This window comes from Anopheles coustani, chromosome 2 (genome assembly GCF_943734705.1).
Source record: "Anopheles coustani chromosome 2, idAnoCousDA_361_x.2, whole genome shotgun sequence".
Classification (NCBI taxonomy): domain Eukaryota; kingdom Metazoa; phylum Arthropoda; class Insecta; order Diptera; family Culicidae; genus Anopheles; species Anopheles coustani.
The window spans coordinates 10369425-10394345 of record NC_071289.1 but is presented as its reverse complement, the minus strand read 5'-3'; the positions used below and the strand labels follow the sequence as shown (position 1 = coordinate 10394345).

Genomic DNA, 24921 nt, shown 5'->3' with positions numbered 1-24921 from the left:
GGTAAAACGATAACGAAACCGTTTCACAAGCGCCGGCACAAGCATAAAACATTGGCGATCCTCTACCTGGGCCTTTAGCTCGCCAAAGCCTGGAGTAACGGTGACACGTCGGTCCGAAGCAGCGCCACAGCACGGAGTAGTTTTAATTAATTTAGAGGGCAAAAAATGACCATCACATACATATGTAGTACGGAGGGACATTAGAGAAACAAACACATTAAATAGGAGACCTACATAAACCGACCCACCGAGCTGCAACACGCAATGCAGCAGCGGCGAAATGCATCACGGAGCGGGGCGCCGCGCAAAGGGAAGCGGGTTTTATTTCCGTCACAATCGTACTGCAATCTAATGTGCACCACTTTTTGCTTTGTTTTATCTCAGTTTTATGGTCATTGCTTCGCTTTCGTGGTAGGCCTTCGTGGCTCGTTGGGGCCTTTTCCCTTTCCCAGATCCATGCATGCACAACGTACGACGAGTGGGTTATATTGGGCAATAACAACTAGGTTAAAAAAAACCGTAATGTATTTGAAATTAAGGTTGAACCCGAAACACGCACGAGAAGGAAGCAAAAGGGGTCCATATGGCCAAACAAAGAAAACGAAAAAGTGATAGAAGTATAAAAAAAAAACCAGAGTAATATTCGTAGCTTACTTCCAGATTTCGAAACAAGAGACCGAAAAATGCGATCAAAACTGCATAAACCTGGGCAAAAGAAGCAACGATCCACGAGGATATGTCGAAAAGGATAATGAATAAAAAGGTTTTGATATAAATACGGACACTAACACATAGACTGCAGCAACAAGACCGACCGATGCACCACGACTTCGAGGCAAAGTGCAACGGATGCACAGGGAGCCGAAAAGTGGTGAAATTGAAGAAGAAAATTATGGTGCACACGCACAAGCCGAGGCTGAGCGGATCGGAAAATTAAGCCCTCGAAAAAGAAACAGGACTAAAAAGGATATTCTAGCCAAGAGGGCCAAAGGCGGGCAGGAGGATCAAAAATCCTGGCTGAAGCAGAACGCGAAGGAAGAGACGGAAGGGCAAATGGTGAACTGAATGAAAAATTTGACGATCGAAAAGTAGAAAAGTGTAAGCGGAGTTCCTATGGCTCGGGGTTTTTCTTTCCGCCAACCACAAACCAATCCAGGGGGAGCAACGACGGGTGGGGTGTGGTGGGAGTAGGCAGAACGACCTCAAACTGCAGGAGGAAGTAATGGAACACCGAAAGCCCAAAAACGGTACACACATCCTGGAAGAAGATGGCTAACCATTAGTGTATTTGTACAGTAGAAGAGCTCGGATAAGTGTGTCTGTGTGCTTATAAACATATAAAGTTTGTAGCGAAGGTAGGACGAGGCAAATGAGACGAAAAGGACGCGAGCAAAAAGGAAAACGCGTAATGAAATAAAGTGGAAAATGGTTTGGGAGAAGAAGGAGAGAGAAAAAAAACCCAACGATGGTACAAAAACTTCGATCAGGATCCCGACGGGGTCCGCCGTTAAGGCTAACAGATGTTTTCTTATGCGGAAAGCCCACACACCCGAAATGCCGGAGGAAGCACCTACGACCTACGAGACGGAACAGCAGGCACACCGTGGGTTGCACACACGCGATGGAGAGAGGAGTGTAAAGTTATGTCGGTGTCGGTACTACGTGTGCCACTGGAAGAAAGTAGGGGTCCAACACCACCATCAGCGTACCGGATCGGTGCAGGACGAAATACCCACACACACGGGGATAAGTTCATCGAAGGGAAATGGTAAGAAAACTTCCTTGCGTCTTCCTTTCGAAAAGTCTGAAGAGCCCTATAATACGCTCGGGAAAGGGGTGGGGAGGAAAAATCGGCCACGGCGGGAAAGGTGAAAAGGGTATCAATCCGGTGGAGATTGGGTCCGCGGTGTTGGTGGTGGTGGAGGGGGAGACAAGAGCGAAGGGTGAATATAAATCGAACTTCGAAACATCCGAATCCACACAGAAAAACACACACACACACACAGACACAGACCAAAACGCAGAAAAGAGGCTACAGAAGCGTGAAGCCGATTCGAAGGGCCCTGGTACACGGAAAACAGACATGAATGCGTTCGCATTTCTCGCTCCTTTTTTGGGGGAATGGAAGGGCGACTAAATTCGATCAGTTCCACTAGAGCTACTCTAGCGGTGGATTGATAAGTTACTTTGCAAGATTGAAGGCGAATGTATGGAGCTTCCTTACTTAGTCAAAACCAGGATGAGCCAATTGATAACAATCTATATATATAAAATTCTTGTGTCATACGGTGTTAGTGTTTAAACTCCTCCTAAACGGTTGAAACATTTTAAATCCAACTTTGGACACATGTTATGAGTATAAGGTATGAAAATAGGTTTTAAACTGTCTCTCACGTCGGGAAACATCATACTTTCTTATTGAATTACGATTTTCTATTGTCATATTTAGGTTTGTTTGTTTACATTCAGCAATGACATATGAAGTGTAATCTCAACTCACAAGTATAAACGGTCACAGCAGTATGCCTTTTCACAGAGCAGTGTGGTGAGTTGATTTCGAGCAAATCGTTTCTTTTCAATAACAAGAATAATCTGTTTTACTTATCGGTAATAATAACAAATTTTCTTTAGTTTTAGTATCTACGGCATATGAGTGAATGCAAACGTCGAAGCAAAAACATGTAAACGCCGAAGAAGTAAATGTTAAAATTCAAAACATAGTCTAGAATTGATTTCATATATTTTCATCGATCCAGTTTGCAGTTTTTGAACTCTTTGATTTATACAGAGTATCGCACCTATAGAATCAACAATTAAAATGTGTAGCTAAAAACCAATTATTTTTAACAGTTGTATGTCGTTCAAAAAATGTTCAACCGAGCCAGCTAGTGTTATATAGAATTGATAACAATTTTGAAATTCTTTCCAACAGAAGAATTAAATTTGAAAACTATTTTATTTACACATTTCAGCTCTGCTTGTTTAACGACATTTCGACTTTTTGAGTGTCTAGAATATCTTCTAAAGACTAACATGTACGTGTAGAAAACAACCTGGTATACACTGGTATAATGCTAGAGTTTTCAAATTCCTGGAGCCTATCAAACTGGGCTGGCTACTTTTACATTCGGGCGAAAATAAGCGTAAGCAACAATTTAACTTGCTACAATAGATTTCACCAACCTCTCGACTGTGTCTCGAGAACCAAATACCCTTGGGCGTACAAGAGTGGACCACCGTTGCAGCAACAGTTCCACGATAGTAGGCAGTGTGTTTAAGCAACCTGGAAAAGTTCGTACGCTCCACGGGGGATAAATTAAGCAAGCCGGCTTCTGCAACAGGACTGGGCAGAAGGTGGAAGGTAGGAACACACCATCGAAACAGGAAAATGAAACCGGCGAAAAACGGGGATCCGCGTTCGGTTTGGCTAAGGCGCGCGCGCGACCAATTCGTCGTCCAGCAAGCACATGTATGAATGTACATAATCTTTTGTACAAAATTTTGCAACTCAACAACAACAACAACAACAAAGCCTTACACCTTGTCCTTTTTGGACTGTGGAGTTGCGCTTTCCCATTCCCCGCGGGGGAAACTCGGACTGACCGGATTTCGTTTTTAATGCTAACGCACAAACCCGCCACCAACGTACGCGCGGCGTTCGACCCGGTGAGGGGATTAGTGTGATACACTGATTTACTTTTGAGGTTGCCCAACCACCACAGCTACCTCTCCACCCCCCCAGCCGGGGGTCTACCCTCTAAGCATTTATTCCCATTCCAATCGGTAGTTGTAAATCTGTCCGGCGGTTGCGATTCGATATGCACAATTTGTGCCGCCAATAATACGCGCAGAAGGTGGTGGACGTATCGAACACTGCACGAAAAAATACAAAACGAAGGCAGAGAAGAAAATTGTAGCTTATATTTCGTAAATTCGGTTTCTTAGAGCCGCGGCCTCCCGCCGCCGTTGGTGGAGCGGTGTCCTTCGATCTTGATATGTTTATTAAATTGTGCTCCCCACCGGATCAGCACCCAGAAGGCATGAACTTCGTCGTCCGCAAAAGGCCGCCGCAAAGTCCCGGTGCAAAGTCGTGCACATTAATATCGAACATTATAACGGCACCGGGAGGAATGGTCCCGGCATGTGCCTGTTTGAATTATGATATTGCTGATCTTTATCGCCGCAAATGATCCCCTTTAGGGTGGAAGGTTTAATATTTCATGATATGAGAGCATTTTTTGTTGTTGTTCCGAGATAACAATGCATTTTTGGCGGTGGTAATGCATTTGTTTGGAACCTTGAGCTAACCGTTGAGTTAAAACGACGTTTAAATGCTCCCTTTCCCAAAAAAAAACCCATTCGAGTTACTGAAGATGATCGTTATGTAGATTGCTAACGTCTTATTTATCCATTCCGTAACCGTTGCGAGGCATTTAATTTAACAAAAAAATGCGTCTGCTATTTTATTTCTATGAGAAAAACACACCTCTCTTCCAAAAGAGCACTTGAAAGATGGTAAAGGGTTCGTCGTGTCCGTTGCAAAAGGACGAACCATTTCCGCGTTCCGTTATCTGTCATTCGTCTATATCCCCTGATGTCCCTTTAAAAGCGACCTATTTCAAGACTTGGGAGTAAAAAGTGCGATCGTTTAATAATAGTTCCACATTCGTCCCAACCTACATTTTCCAGCGAAATGGCAAACGAATTGCTTTTAAATCAGTATTCCTGTTTTGAGGACAATTGTTCTGGTGAAAACGTGTCCTAGGCCTAGGCGAATCGAGTGCTTCTCCCTCGTCCCTGTTCATGTTTTGATGCCGGGGATGATATCAAAAACTAAGATGAGCAACCGGAAGTAATAAAGGTAGAGGAAAACAACATCGAGAGGAAGAACAAGCCTGGCTAGACACAGAACCTCGACAATCCAACAGTCTCTCGCCCGTATCCATCAGAGGGATGAACAGGATCATGTGTCGCCGAAGCGGAAGTTTACCATCACCCGCCCCTTAGAGGACGTGTTCGGAGGAAGAAGGTCTCCGAGAGAAGGGGGGACGCATCGTTCTGCTTTCGGTTTGAATAGTTAGTTACACAGCGAATGGGAACAACAAACAGGTTCTGTGTCTACTGAGGAAGTGAATTTTGTCAGTCCATCCTCTCCGCTTGTCCTCCTTTTTCGACGAAGATGGACGTATGCTGGAAGGAAGATGATTTAGTGAGGATCGTCGAACGTGTCGCTGGTCGTTCCGAGCTTCTTTTCCGGCCTGGACGATCGAAAAACGCCGCAAAAAGGCAGCGTGTACACGCACCAGAAAGCTAATATCCCGAGCTCCATATATGCGACGGAGCAACGTTCAAAGGACTCGGAAGAGACCGATATAGCACCGAATCTGAGGAGAAGACAGACAACACACTCACACACACTTAATCGGGCCCCGGGAGTAAAGTTCCCCCTTACGCAGCGAATCTTGAAGATTCTCTATATCTCGAGCCGATTTAAATTTAAATACCTGAATCATCCTGCCTCTCCCTAGGCCTCCCGGGGGAAGTGCTGGGAGCGGGAGGACTCATCTAGGGACGCAGGTCCCCTGGTCTGGGGTTCACGAGATGATTTTCTTCAGCACCGACTGACGAAGGGCGCACACAGACAGAAGGGCCTTGGAAAGACAAAACCCAGTACACGGTGTCTCGTAGGGCACACACCAAGGGGAAGTTTTCAGAAGGACCAGTGCAACAGAAGGACGCGACCCGCAGGATTCGAGACCCGATCCGATCCGATGGATGGATGGATGGACCAAAAGACAAGAAAAAAAAGGAAAGGAAAGCTCAAAACACAAAAAAACAACAGGCGTCTATGCGGCACAGAATGGTGTCAGCGATGGCGACAGCTGGCGTCTTCAGCGTTCGGAGTTCCGTGAACCGTGGAGACGGAAGACGCGGGGGAAGGAGACAGGATCTCGCAAAACGACGTGCGTTCGTCGAAGAGCCTTTAATCAAGTTCGCTGGACCAAAAACACCACCGTCTCTCTTTCATTGTTTCATTGGCCTCGAAGGAGGTGGAAAAAGCTGGCCGGCTTCTCCTTGTGGCCATCGTGTTTTCTTGCTGCGTGTTTTTTTGGGCTTCGCTGCTCCTTTATATTTATTGTCCTTCGGTCCCTTTTTTTTCGATGAGGTTATAATTATTCCTTGTTCCACACGCCGCACGGCTCTCGTCCCTTTGGAGAAAACTTGAATTCAAAACTGAAAAATCATTTCTGTACCATCGTCAAGTCATCCTACGCGCACGGTTAATGGGACACACTAATGGCACACGCACACGGGAAAGGTATAAATTCATTACCATCCAGCATCGGGCAGCGAGATGTGAGTGAGGTTCATCCTAATTGGCAGCATAAGAAAAAATGCATCCCTTGGTCTGATTGGAAGCTGTAGACAGAACTTCCGCAAAGGTTCAAATCATGAACTTGTTCGTCTAACTTGTGGTCCCAATAACCAACCAACAACATCAAACTGGTGTTAACTGGTTGGTTATCAAAATTATTAACTAGTATTTTATCATATTTAAATTTTTTTTCGTGAAATTAACCGCTATAAGTAACAAAATAATGTATTCTGCAATAAGTATCGATTCAATTAAACTTGTTAAACAAATTGAATCTAATTGGATTTTTGATGAAGAACCATTTCATAAAATGTCTGAATAAATTATTCGGAGAATGACGATAAAAAGATTTTTGTTTTCTTAACACAACATTCAAAACCCCAAAATAAAAAGGAAAAATAAAAGAAGAAAGAAGGAAACCGGGGAGGAAAAACGACATGCAAATCATAGCCGGACAAATCTCTCCCTCTCTCTTGCTGCACAATTGCATCCTTAATAAATTATGAAAAGCAACAGCATAGAAAATCAGGTCCTATTTCATCCTCGGTGTTTGGTAGAAAATTTTGACCTGCCATTCCCGGGTTCCTTGTCCCTCTTTCCGTTCCCCGTTTTCCTTCGCTCGTTTGTTCGCCGTAATTTGCAGCGTTTTATGCATGCACTTTTGCTTCGATTCTCACAAACGGTGCAGAAAGGGGGCTTTGCTAAGATGTTTTTCGTGCCGTTTGAATGTGTGCTTTCCAGACACGCATACACACGAAAATCGAAAACCCTAATCAGTGGTTGTTGTACATTAAAAACCCGATCCTTTATACAGTGTGTTTTTTGTTTAATTTCGTCGGCCTTTTTTAATCCCACGTGCTCTCCCATTCTAATACAAGCATCCTTTTTCCTTGCATTAATTTTCCGACCACGAAACCGAAACTCGCTAGACGGTTTGTGCCATTTGTAAAGTTCTCTGCTTTCTTGCAAATTCAAAGCGTGCCATAACGCAGACGGCGGCACGACACGAGAACGTATCGCACACTTTTTTTCTATCGAAATCGCCATGTCGTGGAGGAAAACACGAGGAAAAATAAAAAAACCAGGACGCAAAGGGACAACGTTTGTGTTTTGTCTTTCGGCAGGAAATCTTTCATTACAACAATGCGCATGTGTCCTGCCGTCTCTGCCGGCGACGCACAGCATCGGGACAGGATCGCCGGATGAGCCGGCACGGACCACGAACCGGGCGGAAAAAGAAGTGAAAGCAAGCGAAAACAACAAAAAACAAAAACGCAGCCGCCAAGATCTTGGCTCGTGTCAAGGTTTCTTTTTTCTCTTTTTTTATATATCCCCATCCGGGAACGTGCTGTTTTGAAAATCTCTACTACAGGTGTCCTGCAGTGACGGGGTTTGAAAATGCCAGGTGAACTCACGGCACTTTAAAAATAAGTTGCTTTTTTAATTTCCAAAACTCACTGCGAAATGTCCTTTTTTTCCAAATCATAAATTCAGAAATGACATTCTTTTTGACATCTCCTGTCCAACGTTTTGGGGGGTTTCAGCGGCTCCTGATCAGCACACAAGAGGTTCAATGCCCTCCAATAACCCCATCACTCTCGGATGCAGCAAATCATGAGGCAAAAGGAGAGCGAGGCAATTCTTCCTTCATATTTTGTAGAGGAAAAAGTCCTCCGAAACCAAAAAGGCAGACGAAAACCCGATGCCAGAAAGATTCATCCTTCAGAAACAAATTTTCCTTTTTTCCATACACTCTCTTGTGTCGTGTCAGCATAATTTCTTCTTCCTTTTTGTTGCACTCCTCGGGGGTTGTAGAAACCGGAGCTGTGCATCGCATCACCTGTCGAATGCATTTCTTCCCCCGTATCCTTCTTCCTCCCTCCCTCCGAGAGAGTATCGTCCTCCGCAATTGAAAGCCTACACTTAACCTACAAAGTAAGCCCCCCTCGAAACACCGGGGGAGGAAGACGACGAGATTGTGGTGGATGGTTGGTGCGGCTCCCGTATCCTTCGGTTGTATCCTTTTCCTCCAACCGTGTTTTTTTGTTTGCATATAATCAGTTTGTCCAAAGCTCGGCCGACGAGAACTTACCACTCCATTGTCCATGCCGCCATATGGTGACTGGTAGCCGGCTTTTTCTGCGGGAAAAGAGAGACAAAGAGTTAGTGGCAAGCTCGAAGGATCATTTTTTGCATCTTTTTGTTTTTGTTTTTTTTGTTTACGGTGCGTAGCTTCTTTTCCCCGTCCATAACTGTCCCGCTTTTCCCGGCGAACACCTTTCTCGCGAGCGATGATCGTTTATCACCGAGGGTCGCAAGGGAAACGAGGCAAAAATAAATAAACATGTGCTCCCCTCGTCGTCACCACGACATCTTCGACGTCCTCAGGAAAGGGATCCTTTGCTTGGGGAGCTCCCCAGAAGAAGCATTACCCCAACCCGCTCGAGAAGAGATGTGACCGCGCACGCATTAAAATGTGAATGGCCGGCCACGCGCGAGCTCCCGCACGCGCACGCGCAAGTGGCCATCGGTGTGTGCACGCGACCACGCGAAACAGCAAACCGCAGAAATGAAGAACCGAAACACACACACGAACGGAAGAACACGGGATCATTTTGGGGAGGAGAAAAGGAGCGGGACGAATGATCGCAAAACGGATGGAACGGAACGTATATCGCGGCGTTAAAGGCCGACTGACTGGGGCGGCTGTGGCACGCTCCCGGAATCGCGATCCCCGGCGACGCCAAAACGATGACTTGATTGACCGCCAAGCGACGAACGCGCGCGCCCGGCGATCGTCATATAATGCGGGACGACGTCCCGGCGCAGGCCCGACAAACGTGGTAACAAGTCGGCGAAGACGACATCGCGCGAGCCCCAAGATATCATCGTCGCGTGTGTGTGTCGACGCTGGACAAATGGGACTCGAAAGCAAAAATAAAACAACAACCGCGACAACGATGGCGAAGTAAAGATAAGGGTAATCAACCGAACCACGGCTCTCTTTCTGGCGCTCTTTCCTTCGGGCGCTGTGTGTGAGAAGGGAAAAAGGTTTTGGGGCTCAATGTGGCATTTCGAAAGCGGTGGCAAAGGTTTCATCATTTTGCTGTTGCTTCATGAAATTATGTATTTTCCCCCCCTCTTTAGACCATCAACATTATCTCGAGGATCCTTGGCGAACAAACGAGCGAGCAGCCGGCAAGCAAAAGAAGGTGATTTAAAAAATCAAATGCCGCTTCGTATATACACCTTGGTTGGAAGGGGATGAGGAGACGTTAGGAAAACAACATCACAAACAAAAAAAATCCAATCAACGAAAGGATCGGGAGACGAGGATGAACATTAAGAATAACAGAACAACAAGACACAACACGCAGAGCAATCCTTCGAGGGTCAACTTTTCCTTCGACGGAACAGAAAGAGCAAAAAAACGGTACGAAAACATGAAACATCTGGCCTCGCATACATGCAGAGGATCCCTCCTTTTACCACCACCACCACCACCACGAGGGAAATGATGGAAACGGAGGAAAAAAGACGACAACTTGTTGCCGGCCGATCATAAAAAAAATGGTAGATCGGGAGGCACTATTGCTCCACAATGATAAACCTAAAGGAGACGTGGAGGATAATGCGACATCGAAGGGCGGCGGGAAGAATGGGGAGAAGTTTGGGGGCTCGTCTGCCGTCTTGAGAGGAAAGCTTCTCACCACCTTCTCGCCGATCGTTCTGCGTTTATTTCTGCAGCCGAAACCATAAATATGTTAATAATTGCATCGTACCACCTGTACACAATTTTCGGCTATTTTTTTTTACTTCCCTCGACCACGTTCCATGTTGTTTTTCTCTCTTTTTCTGTCTTCCTTTTCGCTTTTCGATGCAAGCGATCGAGACACGATCGGATGTGGCGGTCCTTGGAGATGGCTTTCCCTATGCAGCGTCGTCTTCGTTGGCCTTTCCCCAAAGTGAAGCACGGACAGGTTGAGTTGAACGAGATGCGCAAATGTAATCACCTCCACCAGACGCATTGCATTTTTTCTCTCACACACACACAAAGCAGTGAAGCAGCTTTGCATTTTGCTTCGGAAAATCTTGTTTCCTGGTCCAAAAGGATTCGCGTGTGGCAAAGGGGACTCTCGTGGAGGGTTCAATCTTGGATGCTATGGTATCTACAAGGCTCCACACATACAGACAAAAACCCACACAAACACCACGCGGAAAAGGGTCCGGTGGAAGTAACCGGAGAGCCCACAACGAATCTGTCCGTGCCGATGAACTCGAAAAATGGAACCCAAAAGGGAGCACACGACTGACTGAGTGCGGCGTGCTTTTTGCGCCTCGGGGCTGTAACCTCCCTTTGGCCCCAGCTCCACCTTCCCTCCTACCCCCTCGTTTTCCCTACACTTACAATTGCCTGCTGCTGCTGTTGGCTCCTTATTGCCCGTTGATTGGTGTTTTCGTACTCTCTGTTCCGTGGCGAGAGGGACGAACGATTTCGAAAAAACAACCTATTCCCCGAATTCACCCCAAATGGGCTTCCCTGCCGTCTTTAAGACTCCCTCTGCCCTCCCCCTTCTCACTATCTCTCTTCCATTTTATGGCGCGAGAAAACCACCGCGAGTCGCGTCGTAAACGCGTGCGAATTTCACCCAACGGTAGAACGGTATATCCTGCGCTCCAAAAACGCTTCCTTTTTCCTTCTGTTGGTGGTGGTGGCGCGTGGACGCCAGCAATTCCACATACGCACAACTTGTTGATTAAGATCTTCCTTAAAAATGGGCATTATTTTAATGCACTGTACACGCTGCTGCTTGGGGATTGATTTTCACATCCATTCATTTAGCGCTCGTAATTTCAGCGGCCGAACGGGTTCTTCTTCGATCCAAAACCCGACGAGCGCGAGCAGCAGATGGTCGCAAGTTTATTGACCGGGGTCCGACGGGTCGGTCGGTCGATCCTCTGCAAGGATAATGTTGTGGGATTTTTGAACCCAGATTTTCGGTCAGTTTTGGTTTTGTTGAGGTAATGTTATGTAGCGAAAACAAATGAAGATTATTTGTATTTCATGTGCCTGAATTTTCATGCTTTGAAACGAACGATGGTCTTAGTAACATGTATCTTACAGCAATTATAAACTGGATTTATGAAAATAAAGAACTACCCAGAAGCATAACTATCTTTGAACTTTATAATTAACATTTTAAAGGAACATTCCTTAATGATCAACAATTGAATAACAAACTACTGGAACTTTCAAGCCCGATCTGATTCGCTAACAACAACGAGCAACAAGTACTTTGCAGGTTAAAAATACCACTCGACAAACCGTTTATCCTGACGGAATGGAAACATGCGCTGCCACCAGTTGATCATCGTCAAAAACCCAACAAACAGCCGTGCAACCGGTGTGTGTGCACGAAGGCGGGAAAAAGAAAATACGCCTCAAAACGGAATGATATGGTCGAAAAGTAAGAAAAAAAAAAGTGACGAGTATAATGTTGTGCGTAAAGCACCACCATCATATGCTGATGCTGAACCATATATATCCACACTCCGGGGCCCGGAAGGTTGACGCGCTTTTGGGGTGGGTTTGGGGGGCGAGATGGAAGAAGGAGCAACATATGCGGTGAATATTCGAGCACCCGGTGCGTGTGTGTGTCTTTGCTGCGGCCCGCATTCGGTTTTAAAGTCACCACAGGAGGCCTACCGCAAGCCGCACTCCCTCGGCAGAGAAAAAAACCCCGCAGAATTGAAGAAGGGCAGCATAACGTTCGCCCCAAGGGGGGAGAAAAAAAAAGCCTCCAAGACGAGAGACCTCAAAGTCTCGACCGAAACAACCGAGGCAGCCGCCCCCCCTGGCGTTTTATTACACCATCGCGCGCTCCGACGAAACCGACAGAAGAAGGTAACGCACACGCTGTCAGTGGCACACGCAAAGCCGAGGAGCCAGCAGCCAACATACAGAGGGAGGGAGGGAGGGAGAGAGAGAGAGAGAGAGATAAATGTTAGAGACCCCGCGCGATCGAAGGGAAAATTTCAATCTGCAAGACGGTGGGAGATTGGAGACGGATCAATTTATACACCTACACGCCAGGCACGCGCAAGGGGACACCAATCCCCGCACGCACACACACACACACACATCGGAGTGCGGTTCCTTCGGCAACCTTTTACTAAACCCTCCTCCTCCGATGAAGCGTATTTTGGCCCGCTTTGCTCGGCTTCGGCCTGTCAATCTTTATTCCTATCGCTCAATCACGCTCCGGCGGCGGCGGCGGCGTCGGCGGTGTCTTTCTCCACGTTGAGCCCGTCACTTGCACCTTCACCGAACCTCACACCACCCGGACCGTCACCTCCTCCCCGGGTTTCGGGTAAGCCGCTGCTGCCCGAGGTCAGGAAACGGCAAGCGACTTCAAAACATTCAAAACAAATATTGATAAACCTTCCGCCTTCGGGGCGATGGCGGTGACGAAGGCGGGAAGGACTGAGCGAAATATAAACATAAACTGTTGGTGCTCGAGCCCAAACACAACTCACCCCTCCCTTTGGGGGGTTGCAGGTTCAGGTTGGCCCGTCGTCGGTTTTCGATCCCTCGACGACTGACTTATCTACTCCTCGCCGAAAAAAACACCGCGCCACTGCAAGTCCTGTCCCGCGTGGAGCCCATATGGATGGAAAACGGCGACATAACTGACAGAGGTAGCGAAAAAAAAACGACCAACACACTAGGCTAAATCCGCCATACTGAAGTGGATTTAGTTTTAACGTCCACTGGAAGAGCAAGTTGACCCTCTGGTGCGCCACCAATAATAATTGCGCTACCGAGCGGGACCCGTTTTCGAAAGCGGGAAACATGTTCAACCAACCATCAGCATCATCATCATCCTCCGTGCAGGAAAAATAAGGCTATAAAAATGGGGCTTGAGCCTGACAAAACCAAACACACCATTCCCAGCGCCCTCCCTGTCCGGAGCAGATCGGATCGGGATCTGCAACGTCCCCACCGACCGACATCCGACAAATTTGCGAACAAATACCCTATCCACCACCACCACCCAACCCACACACTGAGCCAGGGAGACCCGCACAGCGCGTATGCAAGTGGTTTGTTGTCACAGGATAAACAAAATATCCGTCCATCCCCCGGATTCCCGGATTGTGCGGCTAAACGCGCTGCGGGATGTCGGGAGGGGGAGAATTTTTTGACGATGCACAACACAGTAGGATGCCAGCCTAGCCACATACACACAAACACACATAGACGGGTATGAAAACGAGAGCGACCGTGAATTGACTTCCTAGCGTCGATGGTTTAGGGCAGGGGTCGGCAAAGTTCGGCCGGGCAACTAAATTTAGCCGGCCCGTAAGAAAGTTTTAGACCAATATGCAAACAAAAAATATTTGTTCATGATATCACACTGTTTTAAAATACAATCTGTTTCAACTGTTCAGTACGAGGCAACTAGCCCGAACACTTTTATAAGATTGTTCGGTCGCATTTTATTATTAGTCGTTCTAATACTACTCTGTCTCGTTTCGAGAATCGAAGGGGCAAAATAACATGTTTACTTCGAGAAAAACATTTTTCGGTAACATTACCAAAAAAAATTATGGTTCGCAATATTTAAAACTTCAAGCGGAGCTATTTTAATAACTGAGAATAAGCCAGAGAAACTTTGAAATGGTAATATAATTTAAGCAAATGATTGATTTGAAATATAATAAAATAAATTTATATACAGCAGAACAAACGAACTATTTGTTGAAATTAGTACCTTTTCAACGAACATAACGAACGAAAAATTTTATGTTATGTTGATGATTCTTTTCGGAGAAGAAAATTAATACTCTTTTCCACAAGGGTTTAATATCACATTTAAAACATGAATACATCGTTTAAGGTATTTGGTTCTTTTTCATGATCTGGCCCTTTTCTGGAAGCGTATGCCGACCCCTGGTTTAGAACCACAAGTTTCCCGAACGGCAAAGTCGGAAAAGGGAAACGCATAAAACACAACAACAAACGTGGAGGAGTTTGATTTTGGGAAGACGATAAGAAAGGCAAATTTTGCTTGGCAAAACACTAAGTGTTACGAGAGGTGTATCGTTTACTGAATATTAAACAAACAAACAAAAAATTGATAAAGCGATTCGAGGGGATCCTTCGGGAACGATTTAGAACGAAAGGCTGTCGAGAACACGGAAACTCTGGCTCATCTTGTTTGCATTTTCACCTAACCAATTATCAGTTGGTTCAATTCCACATGATTATCCTCTTTTCCCCGGTGCCGAGAAAAAGAACATTTCGCAAAAGTTTTGCTCAGTTCTTTCAAAACCCCAAATATGATAAGACAATTTAGTTGTCATGTTTGCGTGGACGTGAAAATTGTCAAAAGAGCCTTGTACTTTTCTTGCGCTTTGTTGTGGTCCATCCATTTGCATTTAATTTTCCATCATTACTTCCCTCCCCGAACTGAGCAGGAAATTATTTTAAACTCCCCTAGGGTAGGGCTCGGGAAAAAACAAAACAGACGAAATGGCCAACGGCCTGTCGGAGGGAGGTCAACCGAAAAAGACTAATTTTCGCTGCTCGTTCTCGGAAGCTTATTAAACGGCACCCCAAGCATATCCTGGCAGTGTGCAACCCATTCCCTCCGTCGTCCCCGTTGCGGACTGGACCCTCTCTAGGACGTGCGTTAGGAAGCTCGCCACAGATATGCCTTTTTGGTAGGTTCGAAATTAACGCAAGTAACCCACAAAAGTACACCATCATCATCATCATCATCCATCCATCGTATCCTTGCTTTTCGTTGCGATCTGGACGTCCCGCGGGCCAGAATGATTATGCCAGAAAAAGCTTTTCCATCATTCCCTCGGTCGCGGCCGGATATGCCTCTGGAAGTAACACACACACACACACATACACACACCTAAACACAAAAGGCCAGAGGATGAAAAAATACAAATCATTCGTTCGTCCGGTCCGGAATCGGTTCTTTTCGGATGATCGAAAGCCGCCAGCGTTTAGGCGAGGGTCGGAGGAGGGTATCCACTTGTGTAATTTATTTTTTCTCTCGCCGGCTCGAGAAAACGAGGTGAAAATGAGACTTCCTGCCGTGCGCCGCTGTTTCCTCCGAGGGTGGATATACATACGCGCCGACTTATTCGGGATACGCGAGCTCCTCTTTGCTTCTTCCCAAAATCGTTCTCCTTCGTTCGAAGCAACGAAAGAAGGCTCGACAGAGTGCATAAAATGCATCCCGTCGAAGGACCGACGAACGAGACACTCAAACCAACACAGACTCGCGCGTGACCTATCCTAATCCTCGGGATTCCACCGGATCCAGCGTACAGCGTCGTCGGAGTTAAACATTTAGAGCTAGAAAATCGAGTGAAAAAAAGACGTGGAAAACAGAGAAGGCGAACTCTAAAGAGGGAAAATCTAAAAACCCTCGGAGGACCGGGACCCTTCGATCGCGTTTTGCTTTTTCGGGAGATATAAATGCGCGCACTAGAAATAACTCTCGGAACAAACGTCCAACGAGAATCGAGACCACTTTGCGCATGAAGTGATCTCAACAACGGATTTAAGCCCCCAGCAATGCATTACTCAAGCGGCCGCCAACGGGTATGTGTGTGTGTATGCCTGTATGGCCCCTTGGTTCGAGCTCATTACATTCCCGCCGAGCGCGTCCCGTGGAGTTACGGCGGGAAGCTGGCGGCGGACATGAAGCAGACATGAAAGTACTCCAGTGCTCATGGAGGAGTTGGAGGAGATGATCATTAACATTACGATAAACCGCCCCTGATCAGTACAGTTCCCATATCCGGTGTGTGTGTGTGTGTGCAGGAGGGGGTGACGAGATCCTCGAAAGATCGTCGGTTTATACACGCACAGCATGCGGGAAAAGGTTGGGAAAATAAATTCGGAATGGAAAAAAAAAATCGGATGCAGAATAAAAACCCAACTCCTCCGAGTGCATCTTCGAGAGAGGTTGCACACACTCACTTGCAGCACGGGGAGATGAGTCAGCCTGGGGTGGTGACCTCGAAACACACTGCTAAACCTGACCAAATTTGGGAAATCTTTAGAAATAACCGTCACGGAAACCTGTGGAGCTCTCGCACACACGCTGAAGATGGGGATTGGACTCTTGAACACCGAGAGCGTTGCAGTTTGCACCCCGACCTCGGAGGCGGTGAATTTAGGTGGTGCACCAACATAAGATCCCGTTGAACTTTCTCGAGTGCACCACCAGAACGAGGCGAAGACGGAGACGAAGACGACGATGAAGACGGAGATGAAAACGAGTATGCAACATCTGTCGCGCGGTGCGCGTTAAAAGAAGCATGTGTATCACGCATTTCCCCAATCCCAGCGTCGGCATCGCCTCTCTCTCCTCCGCCGCCGACGACGTTGATCGAGGTCGAAGACGGCCAGAGGACCCGCACCCAAAACTCCCCAAAGATTCGTCCCCAACTTGTCACTCTCTCTCTCTCCTTCTCTGTCGTTCGTCAGCGTTTGGAACTGAATGGTGATGGTACCCGCATTCGCTCGGTTGTCGGGGTTCGCGGTTTCAGTTTTCCACCACTCGATTGAAGATGATCGTCGCCAGGGCACGCGGGGGGGGAAAAGGGCCGCCCGGCGATGATGCACAATGTTGCACACACATCGATCGAGCTCGCCTATGGCGTAATGCGTCGACGCGAAACGCGCGTTCGTCAACGGCTTGGTTCGAACGACGCTTCAAATTTATAGCGGTCGAGATTGAATTACGTTACTAAACGCAGGGTATTAACATTTTCTACCTCGCCTCCCCCCGGGGGGGAAGGTGACATTTTCTCCCAGGATTTCCCAGAGCCGAGCGACGGTGAAAGGAGGCTTCCTCCAGCAGCAGCAAACAAGCACATAAAAATACGATCGTTTGGAATCTCCGTAGGGGAAGATGGAGCAAAATGTACCAGCAGTCGGAAAATTTATTTATTGAAGAAATTAATTATTCTAACATTTTAGCTCTACATTACAAAAAATAATATTATTAGTAAAGTATGCAACCTTATCGAATTTAGCAACGATCTTTTAAAGCATAAGGTATGGTTAAATGAAGAGCATTCGTTTGCACGATGCATCTGTTCTTGAAATGGAGTCAAAACAACAGCCTCTTTCAGAATCAACAGATGTACTGAAATAAGAATTTAAAATTGGATACGATTTGGTTTATGCAAAAGCAGCATTGATCTCCAACTGTAATTTCAAGTAAATCTGTAAAAACTTTTGATGTTTGTCTTTATTTTCGTGCGTACGATTTATTCTTTTTTTCTTAAAGATCAATATTGCCTCCACCTCCCCTACACGATCACATAAAAGGGAAGACATATCGTAAAAAAAACACACCATTGAAGAAAAAAGACCGTGCGGGCATCGCAAGGTGTTCGGCTTCTTCTTCTGGTGGTGGTTCTCGAGAAAAGAAAACCGCGTCTTTTCTCCTCGCGAACACCATCTCACCATCGCATGTGTGATAGTACACAGACACACGACGATCGTCAAAAGTGGGGATTATGAGAAGGAAAAAAACAACCAGCCCTCTCCCCGCCTGCGGGAATGGAGAAAAGTGTGCATTCGCCATCGATTATGCAACAACACTGGGTGCAAGCTGCAAGTTTAAAATTGTGCACAAATCATTGATCGCGAGCGCGGGGGTTTTTTTTTCAAGTGGGTGAAGGTAGGTAAAGGAATATCGCAGCCGGCCGTAAGTAAGCCGCCGGGAGGGAACGTTGTCGTTATCGATCCGGCACCGGAAAGACCGGCGATTTTTATCGATCCCCGATAGCCCGAAGTAGCGCATCGATAAGAGGATAAGGCGAGTAGGTGTTTGCGTGTGATGTGTTGTTTTTTAAAGGGTGCTCATCTATTTTTATTTTCATTTGAAGGCCACTTTTTTTTTTCAAGCACGGTTGTTTTCTTCGACCAAAAAAAATTAAACACTTTCAAGTTGTTGAAGAAAAATGAATGAACGATGCCACGCAAAAAACAAAGGGAAAACACGGTTCCTTACGACCTGCAATTGAACGCGGGTCGGTGCAATCGGAATAATTTATTGATTTCGACCGTGCAGAATAAAGAAGACCAAAAAACAAGCTAATTTCTTCGCATGTGCTCCTTTTTTGCATGATAACAAAAATTGTCTAGACCGTAACGGACGCGATGTTAGAAAAAACGAGGGAAAACATTATCAACCACCGTGAAATGGTGTGCGTCCGCCTCGCCAAAACCCCCTAGCAGTGGCAGGAGGAGAGAGCCGGTCGTTGGGGAGGAGGAAAGTGGTTCGATTATTGCAATCATAAACCACCAGACCGAACCTCGAAGGTCGCTTATCAAGACGATTCTCCGGCTCTGTCGTAACAGTCAATTTCCGTGAGCACGAGCTCCCGCGCGACATATGCTTAGAGCCTGGCCTGCTCTGGCCCGAAACGAGATAAAACAGGGTGGGCTGCCAACACCATATAGCAGCCAGGCTGCTGGCCGGTCAACCTTCAATTAGCAAACGGCAGCAACCGACGGCGACGGCGACGCGCGATGATAATAGAAATAAGAACAAGCCATTATCGTGTGATTGACGTACGTATACATGTTGTCGTTATTTTATTTTTGAGAGTACTTGCCTATTTTTTTTTGCTTCTTTTCGTCACGCCTTTGGCAACAACGAGTTCGCCCGCGCACTCCGGGAGTACCCCCCGCGCCTAACCTAACCCGCGGGAGACACGACCACCGTTGGACATTATTTTGTGGTTCGAGAACAGTCAGTCAGTCACGGGGTCCATAAAACAACAAAACCGCGAGCCAGTGTGTCGCTCTATCTCTCACTCTTTCTCTATTGGGGGCATACACACACACCTTCGGTTTCGCTTTTCCGCACTTCCACCAAACCCAGCGGGAAAACAAAATGATAAATGTTGCGGTTCTACAAGCAAGCTCCAGAGCATGATCCAACTCCCAACGCGAGCTCCACGGATGTGCATGTAGGGTGTTTTGATGAGTTTTCCTATCCTTTGACCTAGGCAGGCCTTCGTGTCTAGGTGAATTAAATGGAAAGGATAGAACCCACACCGTTCGTTTCGAGAAACAGTGGTAAAAGAAGAGTACTCGATATGAAAAATTTAGAAATTTAAGTTCTTCTCCAGAAAAATAGACAAATATTTAAAATTCGAATTTACAAGTACAAGCCAAAGCTGAACAGTTTGTTTGGAGTTTAATGGAATTTTTAATATCGTAAGAAAATTCGATTAAACCGTTGCATTACTGATGCAAACATAATAAATAATCAACAAAAAGACACTGCTCCAGACGAGGTAAGGATAACGATTTGTAACGTCTAGGAAAACGTGCAGTCAATGCACCGTACGAGAATGTGCGTGTTCACTTGATTCCGGTTGAAAAGCCACCCAAAAAAAAAAGGATAACGGTCAAACCGAAAGTCGATAAAATATGACCATCCTTAGGACTTTCGTTTCGTGGCTTCACCCAAGTGAAAAAAAAGAACCATACACCGGAATACGCATCCCCACCAAGCACTTCCCCAGTTGCCTTTCATAGGATATAGTTCGTGGAACTCTTGGAACCAAAGGAGTGAAACCAAGGACCCAAAGGAATGGTGAAAGAAATTAAGCTTCAAACGATGCGGATGAAACGGACACCGGGTGGGTCCTTTCGGCCCAGGGGAGAGGAACTCGACCGGGGGAGGAGACGGTGGATAGTATGTCCAAGGCAATAACAAAAGTTAAAAATTAATGAAATGAAAACTGTGGAGCAGTGCACACACGCAAAAGGATACGCCACACCGTACCAACAGCATAAAAGGCGCTGAAGGCAGGACATAACAGGAACACTGGGGTTCCGGGCGGAGGAATAAAAAATAGCAGAACCCGTTCGTTTGTTGTTTTGCTTTCCGTGTGGCTGAGTTCCGGCAAGAAAGGATGAAAAGGCCAGCGGGAAAAGTGTGTGGGGAGTGTGCTGCCGAACGAACATCACACGGTTCGTTGGCCACTCGTCGTCGTTCGCCCCCGTTTTTATCGTTCCGCACAGGAGAATTCCGAACCGTGGAACGCTACCCAACACGCTGGTTCCAGCAACTCCAGGCAGAAGGGGAAGAACTCGAACTCGAACTCGCTTTTGCTCGCATCGGTGGAACGAATCGTCAGTAACAGACATCCGAGAGTCGGTCCGAAATTCGTCCCCTAGCGTACCCCGGACCACGGTGCACACACATACACACACACTAGGGCGGGTACCCCTCCTCTCTCTCCCGTCCCACTCGCCGCTGATCCTTGCGTTATCCTGCGGAAAAAGCGATCCCGGAGTGGGAAAGAAAGAGATCAAATCGATATAAACCGTCCGTCCTTGCACTGCATCATCTCCGCACAACTAACCAACTTTTCCCCCGAGCATCTCTCACCAACACTTGGACACACACAAAAAAAAACCCTTCCACAAACACACATACACACCGACCGATTCACACCCTTAAAAATAAGGGATGCACACCATTCGAGAAACGCAAGGGGGAAAAACCACGTTCAATACCAAAACCGTTGTGGAACGGAATAAAAATGGAACGAAAGGGCATCGATGAAGAAGCGATTTAACGACCAAGGGATGGGATGGGAGAGAGGGAGGAAGGGAGAGGGAAGGGAGGGTTGGTAGGCCCTCTTGCATGTAGTTTTCCCCGCGCATAACCCACATAAAATACGGGGTACGCGATCCGGGCGATCGGTTGGAAAGTCAACTTTACCGTTTGCGCGTACCGCCACCCCCCGTCACACCCGCCACCCTGCCGCCACCCAACCCCCGCTTCAGGAAGGAAGGCAGGTTCACGCAAAGGACGACGATTTGTGCAGTGCACGGAATGACGCTGCGGATGATGCTGGTGCTGAATGTGGTGGTGGTGGTGGTGGTTGTTGTGCGGTAGGCAGGATACAAAAGGGTCCCCGTCCCTCTCTCTCTCTCCCACTTTTTTCCAACCTAGAATCGGTCAGGGGACGCTGGTGGACCGGAGAAAAACCCCGGTGGAAAACAGGACCTCGAAGAGGACGCGAAAAAGGACCAACAGAGACCCCGGAACCGATTCCAGGACGCCCGTACAACACGGCTCCTTTTTTCTCTCTCTGGTGGTTTATAGTGTGCGTATTTTTCTCCGCTACGATACCGACGAAGAAGAAGAAGAAAACAGCAAAACCCAAAAACGGACAAATTCCGTTCAGCCGGAAAACGGTTGCGGCGAAAGAGCATTAAAAACGGCTACGTTTTAAAAACACAACCGGGAAACACAGACTGAACACTCGACACTGACTTTTCTCTGGTGGTTTGCTCGTTCGGTCGAGAAAATAAAAACTGTACTTCGTGGATGTTATTGAAGGAAGTGCAGCGAAATAAAATAATTATTTTAAAAAAAACCGTTGTGCCACCGATGCTCCAATGCATTTTCCACCTTCCGCTTCCTTTTCCCATTGGCGCTTGGTGCACATGTCGAAAGGGATTGCAAGCTAACGGGTAATAATAATTATGCTTCCATAGGATGGAGGAAAAAGGCGAGAAAGAAAGCTAAAGAGAGCAAAAGGAAGGGGCCATTTCTTCTCGTGTCTTTCACTCGCGTTTTAAGAGAAACACACGCCAACATCCGAGGTAAGTGAAATTGGAAACAAAATGCCGTTTGGGGGATAGCTTTCAACATCCTTTTTCCCTCCCTCTCAGTGATCCCTTATTATTTTACGCTCTACGGGCGCAATAAAACCAGGATCGTGAAAAGTGGGGAAAGGACACTCCACTCTCTACAACGGTATCCGCCACGTAATTACTACGTAGGATGCTTTGCACCGCCGTTTCGGGAAGTAGTTGAACATTAATTTGGACCGGCCGCTTCCGAGGATATGACTGATTATACATGGCGCGCTGTATGGATCGCATGCGCCGCCTTCGTGCACTTCCGGCAGTGTTTTTAATTCCATATTGCCGAAAGTGGGTGAAATTCATTTCCGTGCTACTTTTGGAAAATCCGAAAATGACATGAGCAACACACTGTTAATAGTCCTTGATGAGAGTGCAGGATGGTAGAAAGTAGAATTGAATCAACAGCGCTTGGTAATAAAAAGGAGCTAATTGTTTGAGTTCTGGAAAAAAAACTTAACCTCAAAAATATCTTCCAAAAAATGAAAATTAAAAGTTGTCTTTGTAAGCATACAAATCTTTAAAATATATAAGAACACGGCAACTGACTTTTCTATAAAACAATTTTTGTTTTACGAAAGAAAATGTTATAAAAAGATCGAAAAACATGTGATTTCAACTAGTTATTTGCCGAGAAAAACCCTCTTCCAAATATGTACTGTTTTCTTGCCTTTTTTTCTGTATTTCAATCACCAGCTAGTCAATGAATATTATAATCAATTTTGTGGAGTAAGCCCCCATCGTGAACATTCAATTTTAAAATGTCTCCGAAGCGAAACGCGCCACCCATAAGCGAATGAGTGGCCCCATCCCGAGGAAAGCATTGAAATGCGGTCCGGCCGAATTGCCGGACGAAAAACGATAATGACGTGATGCGTGGCCGCGGCCACGAAAGAAACGATGCCTTTGGTACATCATCATCATGGTCATCATCAACATCATCACGAGCACATTCTCGAGCAGGGAGAGGGAGGAGTGGGAGGGGAGGGTAACGCGACGACGGACGGCCAATCGCGACAAACAAAGTTAATTATCATCGCAGTATGGAACACGCGCGAGTTCACTTCGCCTCGCGAATGGAAAGCCCGTTCCTTCCTTCCCTCTTCCCGGTTGTCGAACCCCGGGGGCCGAGAAACAAAGTTCGATGCAAATGACCTCAAACGAACCGAATGGACACACTGCCACCCCGCCTCCCGAGGCGAATCTTCTCCCGACTTTCGGAGTGCGTCGGGCGTGTTTCGAATTCAGCGCAAGATAAACAGCTTCCATCCACTCGTTGACCATTTTCCCCCGGTTTCACACTCGTGGGGAGGGCGGAGGGAGAGGCTGGGTATCCTTTGGCAGCATAATTTGAGACCACCACCAAACAACGGACACATGTGGGCGCAACCTTGCGCGTAGCAGCTGTTTTTCCCGATGCGAAAGGTGCAACAATCCGCGCTTTTCCCCTTTTCCAGATTGAGTTCGGGAAAGATCCCCCGGGCGGCATCACCCTCTCGGAAGTAGCCGATTCCTCCGCAGGAGACTTCAAGGGATATTTCCCACCCCCTTCCCCCATCCCTTGCTAACACCGCCATTGAAAAACAAACGCCGGAAATGATGTCTCATTTTCCATTCATTTGACGCTCGCGATCGCACGGATCTCTTTCCCGAGCGTCCACTAGCCTCCGGTGTTACCTAGTACCCTTCCACATCCCTCTGTAGATGATCCGCACGTTGGGTTTTTCCGCCTAGGCAAGAGCTTCCGCACGCAGCAAAACATAAACTCCAATCATCGCTCCCAGAGTTTCGAGAGTGCAGCATAATGATGATCATGATGATGATGATGCTGTGCACCATCGCTCGTGAGCTTTTCGGGGCAGCGATGCTCTGTGTTGTGTGCCAAAAACACTCCCCCGATTTGCATTCACCACTCCCTCCTCGCAGTCCTTTAGCCTCGTGTTATTGCAGCATCCCAAAGCGTATTCTATTAGGGATGCAGCTACTTCGACCCGAAGCTCCTTCCTCCGCCCCCCGAGCGAGGAAATGCACCTTCACGAGTCCGGTGTTCGAGTGAACCGACGCCGAGAATGAGCCTGATTTCTGCCACCGCCAGAATATGGTACACCACTTGCGTCCAACTTTCCCTCCGGCGATGGTTCCGATATGAGAGTCGATTATCATTTTTCCGGGACCGGTAAGCCTTCTCCGAACTTCAACGCTACGCACACGGAACACACACACAAACTGCAACTGCTCGGAGCAAACAAATCGGGGGGATACAAATTAGTGTACACGCCAGTAAATTATTCATAAGCAAGCTAATTATGATGCAGAAATAGCTAGAGCCTGCCAGTGCTTATCCAGCCATCCGGGGTTGCATTCCAAGAGAAACAAAGCTGATTCCTGACCGAGTGATGGCTAGAGGATGAAGCTTTTGTCCCAGTTCGGTGCATTTTCGGTGCTTCTACCTAAGAAGAGTCACGGAATTGTCTAAGCTTCAACCACAGGAACTACGAATTAGGCTTGGAGTTATTTTTTAAATTTCTCTTTTGATTACTTTATGTTGAAACCCTTGTCTAAGACTTCAAAAGAAGCAATTAGAACATCGTGCATAGTTACCCAAAAGTAAAAAAGATCTTTCAGCATAAAATAAATAAATTTATTAATAATACATAAGAATAGCTTTAAAGCATACAAAAATATAAATATTTTGTTTTTTGGAGTTTTAAAATGTACTTTGTTTATTCCCTGTTTTACGGCTGGAGACAAACCCAGGATTAGAGACAAAGTCAGATGATGTAGAGACAGAATTCGATGGGCTACTTCAATATCAGATCAGATG

General features: G+C 46.7%; 1 protein-coding gene across 4 annotated transcripts in view; it reads right to left on the bottom strand.

Annotated features, from left to right (window-relative positions):
- LOC131267363 (protein daughterless) overlaps positions 1-24921 on the bottom strand; it is a 58803-nt gene that overhangs the window by 21073 nt on the left and 12809 nt on the right. For all 4 annotated transcript variants that reach the window (XM_058270224.1, XM_058270226.1, XM_058270227.1 and 1 more), the window contains exon 2: positions 8469-8515. In XM_058270224.1, the coding sequence (XP_058126207.1) occupies positions 8469-8515 (47 nt within the window). The remainder of the gene's footprint in view (positions 1-8468; positions 8516-24921) is intronic.